This window comes from Calonectris borealis, chromosome 7 (assembly GCF_964195595.1).
Source record: "Calonectris borealis chromosome 7, bCalBor7.hap1.2, whole genome shotgun sequence".
NCBI lineage: Eukaryota > Metazoa > Chordata > Aves > Procellariiformes > Procellariidae > Calonectris > Calonectris borealis.
This window is the reverse complement of record NC_134318.1, coordinates 13,102,286-13,121,838: the sequence shown is the minus strand read 5'-3', so window position 1 is coordinate 13,121,838 and position 19,553 is coordinate 13,102,286. Positions and strand designations below refer to the sequence as shown.

The 19,553-nt window shown below is 37.3% G+C and overlaps 1 protein-coding gene across 6 annotated transcripts in view; it reads left to right on the top strand.

Moving 5' to 3' along the window:
- WAPL (WAPL cohesin release factor) overlaps nt 1–18,988 on the top strand; it is a 74,557-nt gene extending 55,569 nt beyond the window's left edge. For 5 of the 6 annotated variants that reach the window (XM_075154303.1, XM_075154304.1, XM_075154300.1 and 2 more), the window contains 11 exons: nt 1,766–1,993; nt 6,937–7,048; nt 8,030–8,127; nt 9,450–9,526; nt 10,762–10,937; nt 11,259–11,374; nt 12,047–12,205; nt 13,470–13,677; nt 14,894–14,982; nt 16,051–16,146; nt 16,521–18,988. In XM_075154303.1, the coding sequence (XP_075010404.1) occupies nt 1,766–1,993; nt 6,937–7,048; nt 8,030–8,127; nt 9,450–9,526; nt 10,762–10,937; nt 11,259–11,374; nt 12,047–12,205; nt 13,470–13,677; nt 14,894–14,982; nt 16,051–16,146; nt 16,521–16,586 (1,425 nt within the window). In that variant the 3' untranslated portion in view covers nt 16,587–18,988. The remainder of the gene's footprint in view (nt 1–1,765; nt 1,994–6,936; nt 7,049–8,029; nt 8,128–9,449; nt 9,527–10,761; nt 10,938–11,258; nt 11,375–12,046; nt 12,206–13,469; nt 13,678–14,893; nt 14,983–16,050; nt 16,147–16,520) is intronic. The other variant, XM_075154305.1, reaches the window with a different exon arrangement.
- The last annotated feature ends 565 nt before the right edge of the window (nt 18,989–19,553 follow it).

Below are 19,553 nucleotides of genomic sequence, written 5' to 3'. Positions count from 1 at the left end.
AATGGGGCAGGGAGGAAGCTGGTTTGTACTCTGGCTACTTCCAAAAAGTAGAATTCCCCTGGAAATTAAATGTGTTTATGCTGGAAAGGTTTGGGTAAACTATTGACTGACAGACCTGCTTGGCAGAATCGGAATGTATGTCACCAGGCTCTCGTTTTTTTCCCCCTGCACATACAAACACTCTCCCCATGATCTCTGTATTTTCTGTTGCTGTTACCAGCTTATGCCATCAAACCAGAATGTTCACCTACCTTGCCATGTACCCTGTGCTTTTCCACTTTGTTCCCCTGCCATCTGTCTCTTCTATAATACTGTGTTACTGGAAAAGACCTTTAAGATCATCAAGTCCAACTGTTAACTTAACACTGCCAAGTCCACCACTACACCATGTCCCTAAGCGCCTCATCTACACGTCTTTTAAATACTTCCAGGGATGGTGACTCCACCACTTCCCTGGGCAGCCTGTTCCAATGCTTGACAACCCTTTTGGTGAAGAAATTTTTTCTAATATCCAATCTGAACCTCCCCTGGTGCAACTTGAGGCCGTTTCCTCTCGTCCTATCGCTAGTTACTTGGGAGAAGAGACCAACACCCACCTCGCTACAACCTCCTTTCAGGTAGTTGTAGAGCGCGATGAGGTCTCCCCTCAGCCTCCTCTTCTCCAGACTAAACAGTCCCAGTTCCCTCAGCCGCTCCTCATCAGACTTGTGCTCCAGACCCTTCACCAGCTTCGTTGCCCTTCTCTGGACACGCTCCAGCACCTCCATGTCTGTCTTGTAGTGAGGGGCCCAGAACTGAACACAGTATTTGAGGTGCGGCCTCACCAGTGCTGAGTACAGGGGCGCGATCACCTCCCTGCTCCTGCTGGCCACACTATTTCTGATACAGGCCAGGATGCCGTTGGCCGCCTTGGCCACCTGGGCACACTGCCGGCTCATGTTCAGCCGGCTGTCAGCCAGCACCCCCAGGTCCTTTTCCTCCGGGCAGCTTTCCAGCCACTCTTCCCCAGCCTGTAGCGTTGCCTGGGGTTGTTGTGGCCCAAGTGCAGGACCCGGCACTTGGCCTTGTTGAACCTCATACAGTTGGCCTCGGCCCATCGATCCAGCCTGTCCAGGTCCCTCTGCAGAGCCTTCCTACAGATCAACACTCCCGCCCAACTTGGTGTCGTCTGCAAACTGACTGAGGGAGCACTCGATCCCCTCGTCCAGGTCATTGATAAAGATATTAAACAGAACTGGTCCCAGTACTGAGTCCTGGGGAACACCGCTCGTGACTGGCTGCCAATTGGTTTTAACTCCATTCACCCCAACTCTGGGCCCGGCTGTCCAGCCAGTTTTTTACCCAGCAAAGACTATGCCAGTCCAAGCCATGAGCAGCCAGTTTCTCCAGGAGAATGAAGCCTAGGTAGACCACATCCACAGTCTCTCCCTCATCCACTAGGCAGGTCACCTGGTCATAGAAGGAGATCAGGTTAGTGAAGCAGGATCTGCCTTTCGTAAACCCATGCTGACTGGGCCTGATCCCCTGGTTGTATTAAGTGATATATGTCTTAGTTGTGTTGATTAGGAGAAGGCGTTAGTAACTTGCTAGAAGGAATCTATGGACAACCGTAAGTACTCATGCAAGTGCTAGCGTAGATTGGGACTTGTCAGGCTTTTTCTTCCGTAAATCTTCAGCTTGTCTTTTTAAAAATTGTAAAAGGTCTGCCTAACATGATTACTAAAAAGTAACTCTTTTTTTTTTGCCTTTCCTTTCCCAACCCAAGAATTTGTCCCTTTGTACAGCAGCTCTAATGTACATCCTGAGTAGAGATCGTTTGAACATGGATTTAGACAGAGCTAGTCTAGATCTGATGATACGGCTTTTGGAATTGGAACAAGATGCTTCTTCTGCCAAGCTGCTGAATGAAAAAGACATGAATAAAATTAAGGAAAAAATTCGGAGACTGTGTGAAACTGTTCACAACAAACATCTTGATCTCGAAAACATAACGGTGGGTATCACACTTTTATTTGAAAGCCTTGACAGTAGTGGAATAATAAATATGGAACTTGTAAGCATCATCCTTAATCTCACATCTCCCAGCTAAGGAGTCATGACATTTTGTCTACCTTCTATGTATATATGACTGCACTGCAAATACTTTCTTCTTTAAATTTGAAATTTCCTTTCCAAAAGGCTGTTAGTAGGATAAAGTTATGATGTTCTTCAGCTGTCTGAGTCACCATTCGCTCTTGCTAAGGTTAGCTAGTTAACAGTAGCAATTAAAAACAAGTAACAGTTTAAATAACCACGTGTTTGAAGACCACATTTAGATTATTTGACTCTGTTTCTTTGCCTAAATTTTATATATACATTCACAAGCAACAGGGGTTCTTACATAGGAATGAGAGTACTGTGTATTAAATTGAAAACGTGGTGCAGGTTCTCCCATTAAAAAAAAAAAAAATCTGTCCTACAGAAACTGATTTTTCTCTGCCCAAAGTGTGGTGGCAGATCTGTTGATTACCATAAATGTGGGATTTTTTTCCTTCCTTTCTCAAACATACTTGTTTTTTATGAATGTGTCCTCAGCTGCAACAGTGAACTGTTTTTGTTTAAAAATAAATTTGGCCATGGTTTGATGCTAGCATCAAGCTAGCTTGAAAAACAAAGGGTAAGTTGCAAGTCTTTTTAAAAGAGTTTATTTAAAGAATTGATGACAGATTGGCTAGATGAGTGGTCATAGATGGCAAAAATTAGTAATGTGTTTTTGCTTTCACCATATTTCAGTATAACAGATGTTAGCATGATCTGAATTTTTTAACATCTTGTAATACATTCTTTCAATGTTTTAAAGATTCTTAGTAGGTTTTTACCATTTTTCATGTAATTCTTATACCCGACAGGAGAAGGTTCTGATTTATTGTTTATGAAGTGAGCTTTTTAGAGTGTTATCTCCGCAAGTAATGTTTCAACTCCTGCCAGTAATCTGCAGTTAAGATTGTATTCCATCTTAGGTTAGATTAAAAGATGATATGCCTTATTGAGCTGGCATTTTCGTTTGTAGTTTTAGTGACTTTTTTGTTGGTTTAGGAAGGGTTGGGTTTGGTTTGGTTTTTTCCCCAAAATTCTAGCTATGGAACAGATAGCTAAATGGGTATGAAAAATCAGTATTATGTAGCAGTAGGAAGAGCTGAATTTTGGGAGAGGAAGGTAATATTGATCACATAATTCTTAACCTTGGTAATCAGTTTGTGGTGACAAAGGAGAATTGTTTCAGAGTTTCGGTTTTAGGCTTGTTTCCTACAAACCCATGAAATGTGCAGGTGGGGGGCTCGTATTAATTTTCTGGCCTTTGAAGTCTGGAAAGGAAGAATGAATTTGAGATTATTTTCTCTGCTTTCAGCTTACTCTCTGAATTCACATGGTACAATCTGAAGATATCAACACAGAATGAAATTTGTTCTCTAGGTGGTGATCAGCTAGGAATTGGTATAATCAGTGTCTTATTTCAGTGCTGTTTTGGCACCGAAGGCAGCTCAGGTAGCTCACAGCCTGTCAGTGCCAGGGTATCTTTTGCACTATAAAATGTAAGACAGCTCCCTCCATTAAGCATGGAACAGCTGGTACAGGTTCCTCATTGCTAAACCATCCAGACGCACAGACCACTGTCTCCTATTTGAGCTTTTCTCATATTCTTAATCTGAGCTAGGCTGATGTTTTTTATGAACTGTGATTCTTTCCTTGTGTTTTCCTAGGCCTGGGTTTTAAAGGGAGAGGATATATTAAAAGGGACTCCGTCTTGTGAGCAAGTTATCCATGAGTAGAGAGTGATATTATTGCAGGCCACCAGTTTCAGCTGTTTTTTTTTTTTCCCTGAGGCATCTCTATTTCTTCAAACTATACCGAGCTGTTGTTGTAAATGTGTTAAATACTGTAGTACCTCACAGGTGGAAACTGGTTCCCTCCCAGCTGCACCATCTAGAAGCAGAGACTATATAGTGTTAAGAGAATATATGCAAGCCAAATAAGATGATTAGGTTCTCTTCCAATTTATGATAGTAGCGATAGTAAGTTGAGACAAAAATGAACTTCATATGTAGAAGATAAAGTTGCTTTCACATAGACCTCTGTCATGAGATACAATAAGTAATGTCTGTTTTGTACCAGATGACGGGCAGAAAATGCTAACAAAAATGCAAATCTTCTGGGGGTAAAGAAAATATCTGTGCTTTTTCAGACTTGGGCATATCCACTGAGAACAGAAGGATTGCAGCAGATGTTTTGATAACTCCGGTTTGTGCCTAACCGGTTACACCTTCGTTTTTTTGAATCCTACACAGATCAAAGAAAGATGATCAATACTGCCTATCTCTTTCCACAGACAATGTTGTTTGTGTGACTATCTAGAAGTTAGATCGGGCTAATTTTTCAGTACTCAAACAGGTATTCAAAGGGTTCTGTTTTCTAGACTGCTATGATCATTAAAAATGTAAACCCAGAAATTGAAAAGGAGTTCTCTGTGGGTTGGATTTGTTCCAGTTTTTTTGCTGGCTTAGGAGAAGATAAAACCTGAAGAACTTAGCCTTCATGTTAGCAAATGGCACTTGCCTGTCAGTCAGCATAGCCCTCTGTAGCTGGTGCTTGCAGCTAGCTTCTCTGTTGCATCATAACGAAAACCTTCAGAAGTGACTTCTCTTTTCAGTTGGTGAAAGAAGTTATTCTGTTTTTTACTCTCAGCATAAGGCTGAAAGCTTAAGGGAACCATATTTTGAACCTTTGGTGTTAAAATTTCATAGTAATTGACATAAAAATAGGATAGAATGGATTACTTTCCTCAAAAGCAAAAGGGTTACAAGGTTTGATTTATTTTATTAAAAAAAACAAATAAATTGAAAATTATGTTCTTACGCCCAGTAGTATAAATAAGAAATTATATTCTCCTGGAGTTTTTTGAAGTCTTACTGCCCTTTGGTGGAAAACTAAGCACCATATTTTAAATATTTTGTGGCCTTTGAGCTTTCATGGTGAAGGTATTTAGGAAGTTAACTAAATCTTTTGTAGCCCTTGAGATCTCTAAGGAGAGTTTTTAATCAGCTATCAATCTGGTTTAGGTTACGCATGATTTCAGATATCCATGTTACAATATTTTCAACCTCAATCTATAAAAGTGGAAGGAATCATCTGAAGAGGATGGAAAACTTCAGAGAGCTAGGGATGAGTCAAACTGCTGCCTTCAGGTTCTCTCCCCTCCTCCCTCAAAATGCTTTCTCGTTTTGTTGGCTTCAGAAGGGAAGTTCTCCATCCATTGCTTAAAATATCCTCATCTCCTTTAGCATTATGTTTTTAACTTACAGTTTTAAAAAGTGTGAGGTTTTGGATCTTGTGTCTCCCAGTGATGAGATGAGAACACTGTAACCAAGTGTGTTTCGTTTCCCTCCTGTGGGAAGACTCGATGAGTGGCGGTTGTCAATTACAGGTAGTTAGCCGTTTCCCGGGTGGTGAAACGGTTGCAGGGGTAATTGCAGCTTTGTCTTTGTTTCCTCTGCGATGGGGAATTGAGATGCTGCGGACTCGGGGAGGAATGACCTATTACAGATTTGCTGCTGCTTGTGTTCTCTTGTCCCCCACAACACTGCCATGACCCAAGGACGCCTCCGTCTACATTGGAGAAATGCCGTTAGTAACTACATGCTCATCAGTGACAGTGTGCTGCAGAGCTTGCTCCTAAGAAAAGCAGATAACTAACTTTGGGTGGTAACTCTTCTTTATCAAAACTAATCTTCAACTTTCTTTTCCTCCTTGGAAATCAGTATTTTGAAAACAAGGAAAGCAGCTGAAGCTGTTGGGGGGGCTCGTACAATTTATAGCTTGGTTTTCCAAGACAATGGGGTGTTTACTCAAGCCTGGTGAGTAGTGTTATTCCCAGGAGGTGCTGAGGTTTGAACTGGCATCCTGGAATATGCTGCACAGCGCAGAATAAGCAAAGCCCTCCTTGAAGCATTACAAATCAAATGTATCAGGAGGGAAGATAACTTAAGAGTGGTTAAATTCAGTTGGATTTAATGAGATCTATGGCCTTTTCTCTGACCTTTCATTGTAGTATTTATGTACTATATATAAAATTATTAAGCTTATAGTAGTCCAGATTTGCCTGTGCATTTTCCAGGTGTTACAGAAGTCTATACTGGTCGTTTTTGTGTAGGTGTAAATTTATACGTATGTATATGTTTTATTGTTAACATTTGCCTTTTATTAGAGGCCTTTGGAAAAACAAGTTATAATCTTGACTTTATAAATGGTGTTAGTTTTGGTTAAAAACATTGCAGGGGATTAACTAAGATAATCACCTAAAATCTCTTCAACTTCCATTTGCAGGGAGCAAATTTATCTTTGCTGTTGTTGAATTTTGATATGTGTTCCTTGTTTGCTTAAAAAAAAAAAAATCAGTAAATACAGTAAGATTTTCTACAATGTTTTAGTTTAATTGCTGTCTTCTATGAGTTTAAAATTAAAAACACAAAACCCAAAATGCCTATGTTAGAATCAAATGTATTCTACAAGCAGCAGAGCCAATGTGTGTGGGAGACAGAGAAGCAGTGTTCACTGTGGCTTTTGGTTTTTTTCCTGCTTGGCTGATTTGTCCATTTCCTTCTTCCACTTGTTTCTTCTGATAACAAGAGAAACAGATGAAAGGAGGCTGCTTAGGTTTTCTAAGCTATCAATAAAATCAAGAAAAAGTTTAAAATGCAAAGTACCTTTTTATCAGTACCAAGTTGTTTTTTTAAGATACGCATATTTTTCAATCTGTTATTGCTCCCTCTGGTGGTTCTTCTACTCAGAACCTATAACTTTGTTTTTATGGTTTTTATATGACATGTATTTGTATGATTTGATATATTGGCTACAGCTGCATATGATGATTTCACTAATTCTGGAACCTAACTCTTTCAGACCGGGCATTTGGCAATGGAGACGTTACTGTCTCTTACCTCAAAACGAGCTGGGGACTGGTTTAAAGAAGAACTGCGACTTCTAGGTGGTCTTGATCATATTGTAGATAAAGGTATATTAGAGACGCTGCTTTGACAGTGTGAAAAATTAGTGAATCTTACTAAGATGTTTGCTTTTCTTAATTTCATTTTCTATGGTTAAAAATAGAAACTATCTATTTTTCGCAGCAATGTTAAAGTACACAATTCGGTATCAAGACACTGGGAAATATTAGTGACTTTAATCTGTTGCATGTGGGATTGCAAGTAGTTTTAAGGTTAAACAGAATATGTATCATGTTGCATGTAATATGTGAGATTAAAAATGGTTTAAGCTTAGACAGAATACAGATTACTGTGTTATATATCTCTGTACAGCACGCTTATTCTAGAGTAAAATCTCCCTTACAGTCTTCCAGAATTATTTTCAGGCCTGATATTTTTTAACTAAATATCCCAGAGAAGTCAGCCCTTCAAGAAGAAATGGTGGGTTTTTTCTTTCCTTTTTTAAAGATATGTCTTGGTTAGGTTTTTTGGATCACCATCTCACAGATAGGAAAAGGGACATTTCTAAAATGAATTCTTGAGCTGAATAAAGCTTGGTCTTAAGTAAGCAGAGGGATGGACAAAGGAAGAATTGAAGAGGTGAAAGCGTTCAACTTGCACACGGTTTCAGACTTGTAAAGCGTGGGGAGAGTGTGCGTGCTGTATCTTTTCTCTCTTGTACAAAACAGTGTATTACAGTTAAGGAACATAGTTGTGTGCTGTACAATCTCTTCATCGTCAGTAGAAAATAAGATATACAGATAGGTAATTTGTGGCAACAATGACAAACTTGTAAAGCCAAAATTGTAAGGGTTTTTTTTTTGATTTACTTGGAGAAATGAAAATTTTCGTAATAGTGATCATGTCTTCGTGATTGTTTCCTAGTATTACAGTTTTGTAAAGTGTAAAACAAGGTTGATAGCAACTCTCTGAGTAGCTAGTTGGTTTGTACACTTGGCTTTTGAAGACCTCTTACTGATAGTGGAAAACAACTTCTTTTTGTTGTTTAGTGAAAGAATGTGTGGATCACCTAAGCAGTGATGAAAATGAAGAGAAATTGGTTGCTTCATTATGGGGTGCAGAAAGATGTTTACGGGTCTTAGAAAGTGTGAGTATTAGATGCATTGCATTTCTGAAAACTGCTTTTTCTCAACTAGACCTTTTCAATGTTACATTCTTTCAGTATATAGTTACATAGTAACACTATAATGTTGATTATTTTGTATGGAAGGTACTAACTTTCTGATGTTTATCGGTGTTCCTGGAATGTTTGTTTGAAAATGTCTCTTACCGTTCTGTATTTATGTAACACATTGCAAGTTTATTTTTGGTAAGAATACCTGAATGCAGCATGATGCTTTTTCTTAAGTTCCTACAAAAAGCTGCTGTTTATGGATAATGTTTTCGATGGATGGATGAGTTTGACTCTCTAGTGTGTGTCTAGTAATAACGCATCATTATAGAAGCAGTATTTTCTTAGAAGCAATAAATTGATGTGTATTTTAAGAACTGCTACTTATCTCCATGCATCAGAAAGCGACATTCGGGTTCAGAGTACAGGTCAATGAATCTTAATGAACACATTAAACCCAAGTCAGAGGGCAAATAGCTACAGCAGTGACTTGTTTTCTTCACTAAAATAGAAGGACAGACTCAAAGATAGTGTAAAAGTTAAGCTAAAAACTGAGAAAGATGAACAATTGCTGAAGTACTAATTCAAGGGTGCCAAAATTAATGGCACCTAGCTCTTTACCTGCCTTCTGAACAGTGAGAGAAAAAATTTCAGATCCAACTTCTGTTTTTACATTTGATAGATGGAATTTCCAAGCAACAGCAGAAGAGCTTTGTTTAGTGGTAAAATACTCAAATTTGAACTTAAGAGCGGTTTGTGATGTAGTAAGATCCTTAGGAACTTGAGAGAGAAGAAAAAAATCAGCACACCAAATCATGCAAATATAAGAGAAGAACTTCTTCTGTTTCTGAAAATTGATTCTGAATTTCAATCAAGGGAATCAAGGAAAATCTTGATTTTTATGGTTGGATGCATAATAAGCTCTCGGAAGTGAAGTTGATGTCAAGTCCTAGAAATAACATCACGTATTCTGTGTTATATTTTCATATATATTTACATACACATATATCCATACACACTCAGGACACTGTAGTCCCAGAATATAGATTCAGGGTTCTGCTGTGGCAGAACATTCTGCCACACGGTTTCAGGGAAGATGGTTTTTGCCGCAATTTTGCGTCATTAATTACAAGGTGAAAACTCCAAGGAAATACTGGACAATGATAAGTGAAAGTTTACACCAGATAATAACCAAGAAATGCGGAACTGAATAAAGTGGGGTGGTAGTGGAAGGGAATGCGTCTCTTTCAAGGAAAAGAAGTCCCATTTTTAATATTACTTTCTCCTCCCCTTTTTAGGTAACTGTGCATAATCCAGAAAATCAGAGCTATCTGATAGCATACAAAGACTCGCAACTCATAGTCTCCTCAGCCAAGTAAGTTGTAACAAAAAGACATTTTTGCAGAGCACTGCATGTGATAGGGCAAAAAACAAATTTGTTATACCACAAGATTTTAGGGGGGAAGACCCCATACTTTCCACTGTTGCTTTTCATTAAGTAATGCTGAAGTTAATTTAGATGAGGGTGTGGGCAGCTACCTGAGTACCACCAATATGTGGTGCTGCTGTTGTTGGTTCTGTAGAAGCTGCAAACTGTGGATTCAGCTCCTTCTGTACCAAGTTAATATGAACATAGAAGAGGGCAGTTGGGAAGATACATTTATTTATTGTGTTTTCATTATGCTTAAGTGTTTACTGAAATGGAGCATAACAGAATTGACAGTGTAACTAAGAATTAGAATAGTGAAATTCTGTTCTTAGCTGTTCTCCCTGGCAAAGATGCTTGTACAAACACCTCTAACCCATTTATCAATCTGGGTGAGGTCTCAGTGGACAGGCAGAGATTGCATCCCTCTTGTACTGCTCTTCATAAGAGAGCAAAATTCTCTTCGTAAGAGAATAAAGCTGAAAATTTGACTCTGCAGACCTCATTGGAAACATAATTTCATGGTTGTAGGTTAGATATTTTGAGTATTTCTTTAAATTAAAAAAAAAACCAAACCCCACAGTTTACTATGCTATTTAGACCAATATATATTTTTGACATTTTTAGTTTTGTTTGTAATTGAAATCAGTGTTGTCGGTTTAACGTCAAACTAATGTCATGCAGTAGAATCATGCTTGTGGTCCAGTAGTGTTATGAGATTAAGATTTTACTGCTAGGAAGTCACATGTCATTTATTTATTTCTTACAGAATGGAAATAGCTCTGAGGACAGAACAAAAGAGCATTTAGATAACACTGTCAGACTGATGTCGTGCCTTGATGGTCAGAGGATATGAGAGGCTGAGTTTGTAGGGAGAGGAGATACCTTTTGTAAGACCATGTGATGAAATGGGAAAGAAAAATTAACTTTTGCTCTTGACATCTCGAGCTGATAAAGCTCTAAGCCACAAAGCTGTCCTGGTTTTGTTTTCACAATTTCAGTTGAGCTCATAAAAGATTTTATAGGTGATAAGTTTATTATCTCTCCCTATAGACTGGGCATCTGGGCATCAGAAAAATTCTGCATAAGCTCTGTATTTGAGTGTTTTTCCTGGTGAACTGACGTAAGGGTGGAATGTCCTGTATGTTGTCGAGGTGATTTTGTTCTGTATCTTCTCCCTGCAGAGCACTGCAGCATTGTGAAGAGTTAATCCAGCGATATAATCGTGCTGAAGACAGTATCTGTTTACCAGACAATAAGCCTCTGCCTCACCAGAATGTAACTAACCATGTGGGTAAAGCAGTGGAAGACTGTATGAGGGCCATCATTGGTGTCTTGCTCAACCTAACAAATGATAACGGTAAAACAAACAAACAAAATTTTGCATATTCTGTGTTAAAGCATCAAATAATACATTAATGTAAATCCTTTTCTTATACTGATTATGGTTTTTCCATGTACAATGCAATAAAGCAGCTATGCATGGTAGATGCTTGCTTCACAGTAATCAGTAATTTGTCTTTGCAAATTGGATGAGTAATTGCAAGTATTAAGTGTTAAGATGCATGCTTTGGCTAAGAGTTCCATGTGTCTTTAGGGCCAAAAGGTTTTTATCAATCTACTTAGGATTATGAAAATGAGCGTTGTCAAAATTGAGCCTCTAAACTCTCTTTGTTTACAGAATGGGGTAGTACAAAAACAGGTGAACAAGATGGTCTGATAGGTACAGCTATGAATTGTGTGCTTCACGTTCCAAAGTTCCTACCTCAAGAACAGAGATTTGATATTCGGGTGCTGGTAAGCTATTGTATTTGTTACATTAACATAAAGTGATTTGCCCCCTTCTTGTGCATTTAACTACTCTGGTTCCAAACTAAGGAGCAGAAGGTTTCTGTGAGGATTTGGTGGTTTTGAGCTGTAAGCATTTTCCCTGTGTTTGGTGGGAAAAAGTGCACTGCTAGATGAACAAAGAGATTTAGCTAAATAAGTCTGTGAATTATCTAGTTTTCAAATGTCTTTTCAACTTCAGAAATGTGGTGGATGTCATTGTTTGAGATAAGCTGAGGTAAATTTGACAAAGCTTTTATGTAAAATGGGTCTGTGTGGCCTAAATAACAACAGTGAAATTGCATATGTGAAGGGTCTTTTAAGAATACAAGCTGAAGGTTGGACACCTGAATCCCTAATCTATAAATGAAGTCTCATCTTTAAAAATGTTTTTGTGTTCAGAATTGGAAAAACGGAGATTCCTGCATACAAGTTCTAGTATACAGGGAATCTCAGTTTTACCTCATATTTCTTTAAAACCTGATCCCTCTGTCTATCAAACTGTTTCATAAAGGTGTGTTAGTAAGTTATGTATCCTCAGAAAGATAAGGCCTAAAGACGACATTTATCTGGATAGATGTTTTCTGCTAAATTATCCTTTTTTAATATGTATAATCCTCTTCGACTCTCCAATTCTTGCAGGGATTGGGTCTGTTGATCAATCTAGTAGAATATAGTGCTCGGAATAGGCACTGTCTTGTCAATATGGAAACATCATGTTCTTTTGACTCATTCTGTATGGGAGAAGGAGATAGCCTAAAGATAACTGGACAGATTGATGCTGTTCAGGCTTTAGTGCAGGTAAGACGTGGTTTTCCTGTAATAGTTACCATTTCTCATTATCAGCCTGTCAAGGGGGAAGGCAGGACTTAGCAAATTTTTTTTCTGTTTAGTATTTTTGAGTAATACAGCATAGTGGGGGAAGAGGGATGCCACTCACAACTTCGACTTTTTCAGTACTGTCCATTACAGAAACAGCTTTCCTGGTAAAAGACAGTGGTATCATTATTACAGACATCCAAAGGCTGTTCTCATGCTCCATAAAGCTTTCTTGTTCCTATATGGTTTATTCCTGGTTTTCTTGTTCCTAAATGGTTTACTTCTAATTTTGTTTTAAACCAGCTTAAAAATTGTAAGCTGCTCTTGTCTTACATGCTTTACTTCCATAGATTTTTTTTTTGAAGTACTACCTTTATGGAAGTTTGTGACTTTAAAAAAAAAAAAAAAATCTTGCTTTATAAGAGCAGTAAAATATGTATGTAATGAATATGGATGTGAAACAGCATTCTTAAATGTTGTATTGACTAACTTGTTAAAAAAAGAAATCCACCAATAATGTTGGTGAATGAGTTCCACCACGCAAACTAAAAGAAAAGAATTGAAAGGATTTTGAAGTACAACCTTTTTATTTCAATTGAGATAATTTTATGGACACTTCTAGCAGTTATTCTATTTAATTATGTGAAATAACTGTCCAGCAGCAGACAAAACCAATAAAACTAATAATATTAAATATCTTAATATACAGCTCTGCAAAACAATATTTAAAACTGGTGGTTGTATGGTTTGGGAAATAATTTGCAATATATAAGTGCACAATATGAGATTGCTGGTTTGGTCACATCCTTGATAAGTCATTTTAAATTACTCTTTCAAATTTTTGCTTTTTACATATCAAGGGAGAAGCTAGGAGAGCAAAGAGGGGATAGCTAGCATGAAAAGAAAAGGATTGGTAGAGAACAAAAATGGACAGGAAAATATGGCAACTTTTAGTCTTCAAGCTGTGTCTCAAAGAAAACGATTAAATATTTACGATGCCCAAGAGGAGCCTGCCAACTGGTTCAGCAGCGGGGAGGGAGGGAGGCCTTTTCTGTAGAGCACAGCGTTAGTGTTGGGGTAAATTATATTTTCCTTTGAAGAAGAAAAGGCTATTGTTAAGAAAAGTATTGAAGACTGACTGTATTTAAGGGGTGAATTGTGAAGGGGAAATAAACTTTCAAGTATTAATTCAAAGTGTTTAGGGTTTAATTTGTAATAAAAGTTCTCCTGAAATTTTCCCCATTAGCTATTTCTTGAGCGTGAGCGAGCGGCACAGCTGGCCGAGAGCCAGACAGACGAATTGATTAAAGAAGCTCCGACTGCTCAGCATGATAAGAGTGGGGAATGGCAAGAGACAAGTGGGGAGATACAGTGGGTCTCCACAGAAAAGTCAGATAGTACTGAAGAGAAAGATAAGAAGGAGGAAGATGAAGAAGAACTTGATCTTAATAAAGGTATGTTGTCTAGTTGTGATGAGCTCAGAAAAGGCAAAGAGCTCTGTGATTGCATAAATTCCCACCTTGTCCTCTGCTTCCTATGTACACGCAGTCTCCTGGGCTAAGATTTCCGTAGCGTATCCCCCAGGTGAAACTGTTACAGATCACAAGTAGGAGCAGTTCAGAGCCGAAGCATGAGAAGTGGAAGAAGTTATGCTTCTTTTTGTTTTCTTAATAGTACCTTCTGTCAGTTCCTTTTTTTTTAAAAACAAACAAACAAACAAAACCCCCCAAAACCAAAACCAAACCTTTTTAGGGACATTCTGTATAAGCAATATTCTGGAAGAGATGGCTTTTAGGTCTTTATCTCGTTCTACTGAAACAGTCCTTGAAAGTTACCTGCCTTCATTTTGTTTTCCAGGGTATCATGACCCATTTTTGGTCTCATGCTACTTTTAGGGTTTTTTTCTTCCCCTCCCTGTTTGCATGTATGCTGCTTCTGTCCCCATCTTCTTTGTGTCTGAGTTCTTCTCACTCCCTCAGTGGTATCTCAGGTACCTGTGTAATGCCTTGATGTGCTGCATCTTTGGTAGTTTGTTCCAGGAATTTGAGTATCTCTAAGCTGAGTTATGTAGTTTGTCTCCGGAAAATGTATCAGGTCAGAAACATCAGTCTTTGTTGTTTAATCTTCTAATAGTAGGTGCAGTGTATTACTTCTAATAGTGTTTTAATCTTCTAATAGTGGGTGTGGTATATTACTTTCTCCAACCTTGTTTTATATCCTTCCTCCTTTTTGTAGCTCCATCAAGTGGTGTCTGCAACTATTTGTGGTTTGTTCAAAAATGCTGAGTCATTAGCAAAAAGTGCTGTTATCCTTAATACAATAAACTTCTTTTGGTGGAAGTCTTACTGGCTTATAGTATCACACGAAACATTTATGTTTGTGTTCTGGTGTGTTAAGCATACAGTTTGCACATTAAAATGGCAATTAATAAAATACTATACAATGTATTGAACTGAAAGTAAATGAACACCGTTTTTCTGTTCAAGAATGTGCTGTTGAGTTGGTAAGTACGGAGTTTGTCTGATTTTTGCCTCTGAAGTCTCATTCCAAAAGCTCATTTTGTTTGAGAAAAAAGAATTCTGAAAAGTGATAATGAAAGATTGTATTTGAAGCAGTAAAAGATACCAGCTGCTTAGACAATACAATACACTCGGTTGTCTCTCTTTACAGCTCTTCAGCATGCTGGGAAGCACATGGAAGACTGCATTGTGGCCTCATACACAGCATTGCTTCTAGGCTGTCTCTGCCAAGAGAGTCCAGTAAGGGAATAAGTCAATAACTTGCTCTTAAGTCCAATACAATTTTTAGTGAAGTAATAATTTGCAGTATTGAAATGGGTTTATTAAATTAGGGTTCAATGTGAGCTAGTACTTTGATGAAGCTACATTGATGTATATGGTTCTGTGGAAAGTTGCCAGAGGTATTCCATCCAAAACAAATTTTCTGAACATCAGTATGTTTATCAAAAACGGTTGGAATTGAATATTTAACCTCTTCTGCCTCTCTCCCCTTTGCTGTTAGTCTTAGCCCACAAATTTACTTACTTCGGAAAAGCAAAGGAAAATCGGCTCGCCTGTTCTGTAATTATAAAAGCTTGCTTTATTTTTCAGTATTTTCAATAAGCATATTAACATCTGACTTGTTTATTCTTTTTTTATCAGTCTGCTTTATTTTTTCCACCATTGAAATGACATGAAATTGTATATGTCTGTATTAGTTGGAGATGATTGCCTCAGATTGAAAATACATAATAGAAAGCTGGAGTTAAAACTTAAAAATATGGAACTCTAACAGCTGAGAACTTCATAACTCTCCTGTCAAATATATGCTCAAATGAAAATGAGGTTTAGACCTGCCTTCAGGCTTGTACCGTGATGGCAGAATCAGTCTTTAACACGCTCTTCTGTACCTTTTGACTGATTAGCTTCCATATAAGCTTCCATGACGCTAAGTTGAGTAATTCTCAACCCTTAAGAATTATAAAGGGAGATTCTCTCCATGTCAGGAGAGTAATCTGGTGGGCTTTTTAGTTCTTGGTAATCTTGTAGGTCCTGGAGAGGTCTGATGGTGGTAATGATCTTTAATGAAAGAAAAAAAAAAAACCACCCAACAACAACAACAAAATATTTTAGCAATTGTTTCCTAGAAACATAAACACCATAAACATGAGAGTATTGCTTGAGAGACTTAAAGCATAGAGATGACAGCAAAAGCTGTCTTAATAACGCTATGAGTATCCTTGTTTTATTGCATCTCCCGTGCGGATTAACATAGTTCTGTGTCGGAAAAATATTTCCCAAATTAAAATGTATTGCTTTATTTCTTAGATCAATGTGACTACTGTGAGAGAGTACTTACCTGAAGGAGACTTCTCAATAATGACTGAAATGCTCAAAAAATTTCTCAGTTTTATGAATCTTACTGTAAGTAATATATATATTTTAAATTGATGTATGTAGATATTTTTGTAATGGTGTTTTCTGCTAATAGTCCATACATTTTTAGAAGCATTTAACATTTTCAGTTGTGTCTTTAGAAAAGCATGGGATGATTTTCTGTTTTTAAATACTGAAGACCCATTTGTCTGTCATTATTTTGGTAGTAAATGGAATGAAGCTACTTTCATTCCATTTGATTGTGACTGGTCAGGAAAATGTTTTTGAATCCTCTGCCTGAACCTAATTGCTTTTACGTAATTCTAAACAGTAAAATTCTGAAATGAGCGTAGCTCTCAAATATTTTAAAGAGGTATTACAAATGCTTGTTTGTTACTTCTGTTTTCTATTACATTTTCCAGTGTGCTGTTGGAACAACAGGCCAGAAATCTATCTCTAGGGTGATTGAATACTTGGAACACTGCTAGATACTTAACTTCCGCTGCAGGCACTCTAATGCTGGAGCTACCCTTAGACAAAAGAAGAAGTCATGAAAGAAGTCCTTGAAGGATATACCAAGAGCATTCATCTGTGTCATTCGTGTTCGGATTTTTAAGGCTACCTGGTCTCTTAACCATGCATTCAGCATTTTCTAAAAGACAGTTACTACATCAATCTGCAACTATCAAAAATGAGGGGAAAAAGGTTCTGAGGAAAATAAATAAAGAAACCATGCTGTTTATGATGCAGTGCAGTATTTAAATATTTTTTGGCAGGGTTTACCCTCCCTATCTTTTTTTCTTGCTTTGTTCGTGACAAGTTTCAAGGGGAAAAACTTGCTGCTGATAGTGCAACTGCTGTTTACTGTTGAGCCACTGTTTCATGCCAGCCAGGTGCAAAGGCAGCTTAGCTACTGAGGTATCAAACAAATGTTCTAATAAAGAAGTTCTGGACAGCAGCACCGCTCCTATTTGAGTTTAATTTGCTCTTGCTTTTTTATTACTAGATTATTCCAAAATCATAAAATATAAATTTTTAAATACTTTTGTGATTTTAACTACTGTCTATATTTAAAATTTGTTGGAATCCAAAGAGGCGAGGATTGGATAGTTTATTTTTTATACTGTTTTGATTGAAATTAGGTTGTTGAACTACTTCTCAGTTCTAAAACTGTCATGGCCCATGTACTGTAAACTGATAGACCATAACACTTTGTAGTTCCAAGAAGCATGCAAACCCATAAACACACAAAGCCATTTGAGGGTATGTTATCCACGAAAGAAATAGTAACTGTAAAAAGTTGTGCCCTGTTTAAAAAAAGAAGAAAAAAAAAAAAAGATTAAAAAAAAAAAAGATATTCAATCCCAGGGTAGTTTACACTTCTAATAAGCAAAAACTTTGAAATGCTGTTTTAATTTGTTTCAAGGAAGCACTCAAGATGTATTTTATAATGCTCAATACAAAGAATTTGGATGTTTTAGGGGGAAGAATTTTAAAGAAGCTAAAACACCAATGGGGATTAATGTTTCCAGCTGACATAATCTTTCTATTTCATTCTTCTGTAGTATGACAAAGTTTAAATGCATACAACACAAAGCCTTAAATTGCTGATATAGCTAAGATTTTGTTCAGTCTGAGGTCTAGTTCACAGCAAAGCATTGTGTTTGAAGACTTAAGTGGAACAAAGAATCCCAGAAAATACATGACTTTTTTTAACAATTTTTTCTTGCACTCATTATTCAGACCAACAGAATTGGTAATTATTTTTATTAAGCTGGTCTTGAATATTTGCAGACTGTTCTGAGATCTGCTTCATCAACGTTTTTAAATACCTGTATAGGTAGTTACATCATGTTATTCCATTGAATTTGTAAAACTTGAAGCCATAAAAATATTAGTTCTATGTATAATGAGGGGGAAATAACAGGAAATCTAACCTGCTTTTAGATCTTGTGTTATCTCCATGTATAAAGTTAAGAACTCGTGCTTTTGTATCAGTGCCAGCTGTAAATTTTTTACATACAGTGGCTGCCTTCTATGTCTTCCTATTTTTGATAATGCAGATTGTTGGGAATTCTGTAAGGAAGTAACTGATTAGCGGCAAAAATCCTATGTTGGTCATACTTTTTTGCATTTTCTCTCATCACCTTCTAAAACTTAGTGTATCAGTGTAACTTAGAAAAGTTCTTGAGGTTGTATTCCCCTTTGTTTAGAAAAACTCAGTATTGAGAGAGAGAGAGAGAGAGAGAGGAGCTGTATGTAAATGATTTACATCAGGAGGAAATTACTGAATATTTTACCCATCTAGTTTTCTGATTTTACAGTTTTTCACTTATAATGGGTTTTCAAATTGATTACATATATTTTCTGTGGAGAGATGGCAAGAGAAAATAAAATATAGATGTGATGATGGGGGAAAGCAGGGACAACTACCTTTCTTTGTTACACTGGTAATTGTTTGGGAATTGATTTACCTCAGTGTTTAACAGTTTTTTTTAAATGTAACTAATTGTCAAGCACTGACAAATGCAGATTTTTTTTTTTTGAGGGTGGGGGGAGAAATCACCCTGTGAACTGCAGTGCATTTTTGTGTGTTAGACCCTCAAATAACTCTGCATTAAAGGGTACTTGAGGCCAACTTGCAAATTAAAGTTTTAAAGTAACTTTTTTTCCATTGTAAATATTTGTGTAAATACTCTCAATTGGAAATTAGAACAGTAGAGTACTTTTCTGAATCCAATCCTATTTTTATTTTATACAGTATTTCTCAGCTGTGATCTTTGGAGCAAAAGCCAACGGCAGGAAAAATAGTTTGTACCAGTTTCATGAAGTATGTCTTTGGGTTTTTGTAAATAATTTTAACTCAAATAAAATTGCTACTTTCAATACATACCTTGTCTTTTAACATGTAATAAAACGCTCCTCTGAGTGACTGCAGAAAGAAGGCAGTGTCAGGTAAATTGTTAAAAGGAAAAAAAAAAGGGGGGGAGGGGGGCGGGGAAAAAAAAAGAATAGGAGCATCCTGAAGGTAGTGCTCTGTTTTTCACTGGGACAACAAAATTCAGCGCCTGGACCTGAGGCTATGGTCAGTCAAACTAACTAAGGCTTGAAATTTTCTGGAGATGATATACCCAATCTCTTGATGCATTTTGGAGTTCTCCACATGAGTTCCTATTGATTGTTCAGCTGAAGGGGCGTGTAACAACTCTGAAGAGCTGTAGTTAGAATAACAAAAATATGCTAAAGCATAGGGGAAATGGGGCAGTTCTTGTTATGGTGATACTTTTCACATCATGGGGGATGTTAATGGCTTCTTTCTTCAGTGAAAAATAAGCAAATTACCATGAGCATTGCTCTGTTTCTTTATTAACATGAATGAATTTCAGGATGGATTTTTTCCCAGGGATTTTTTCTTAATTGATACAACTAGATACAGGTACAATACGCAATAACTC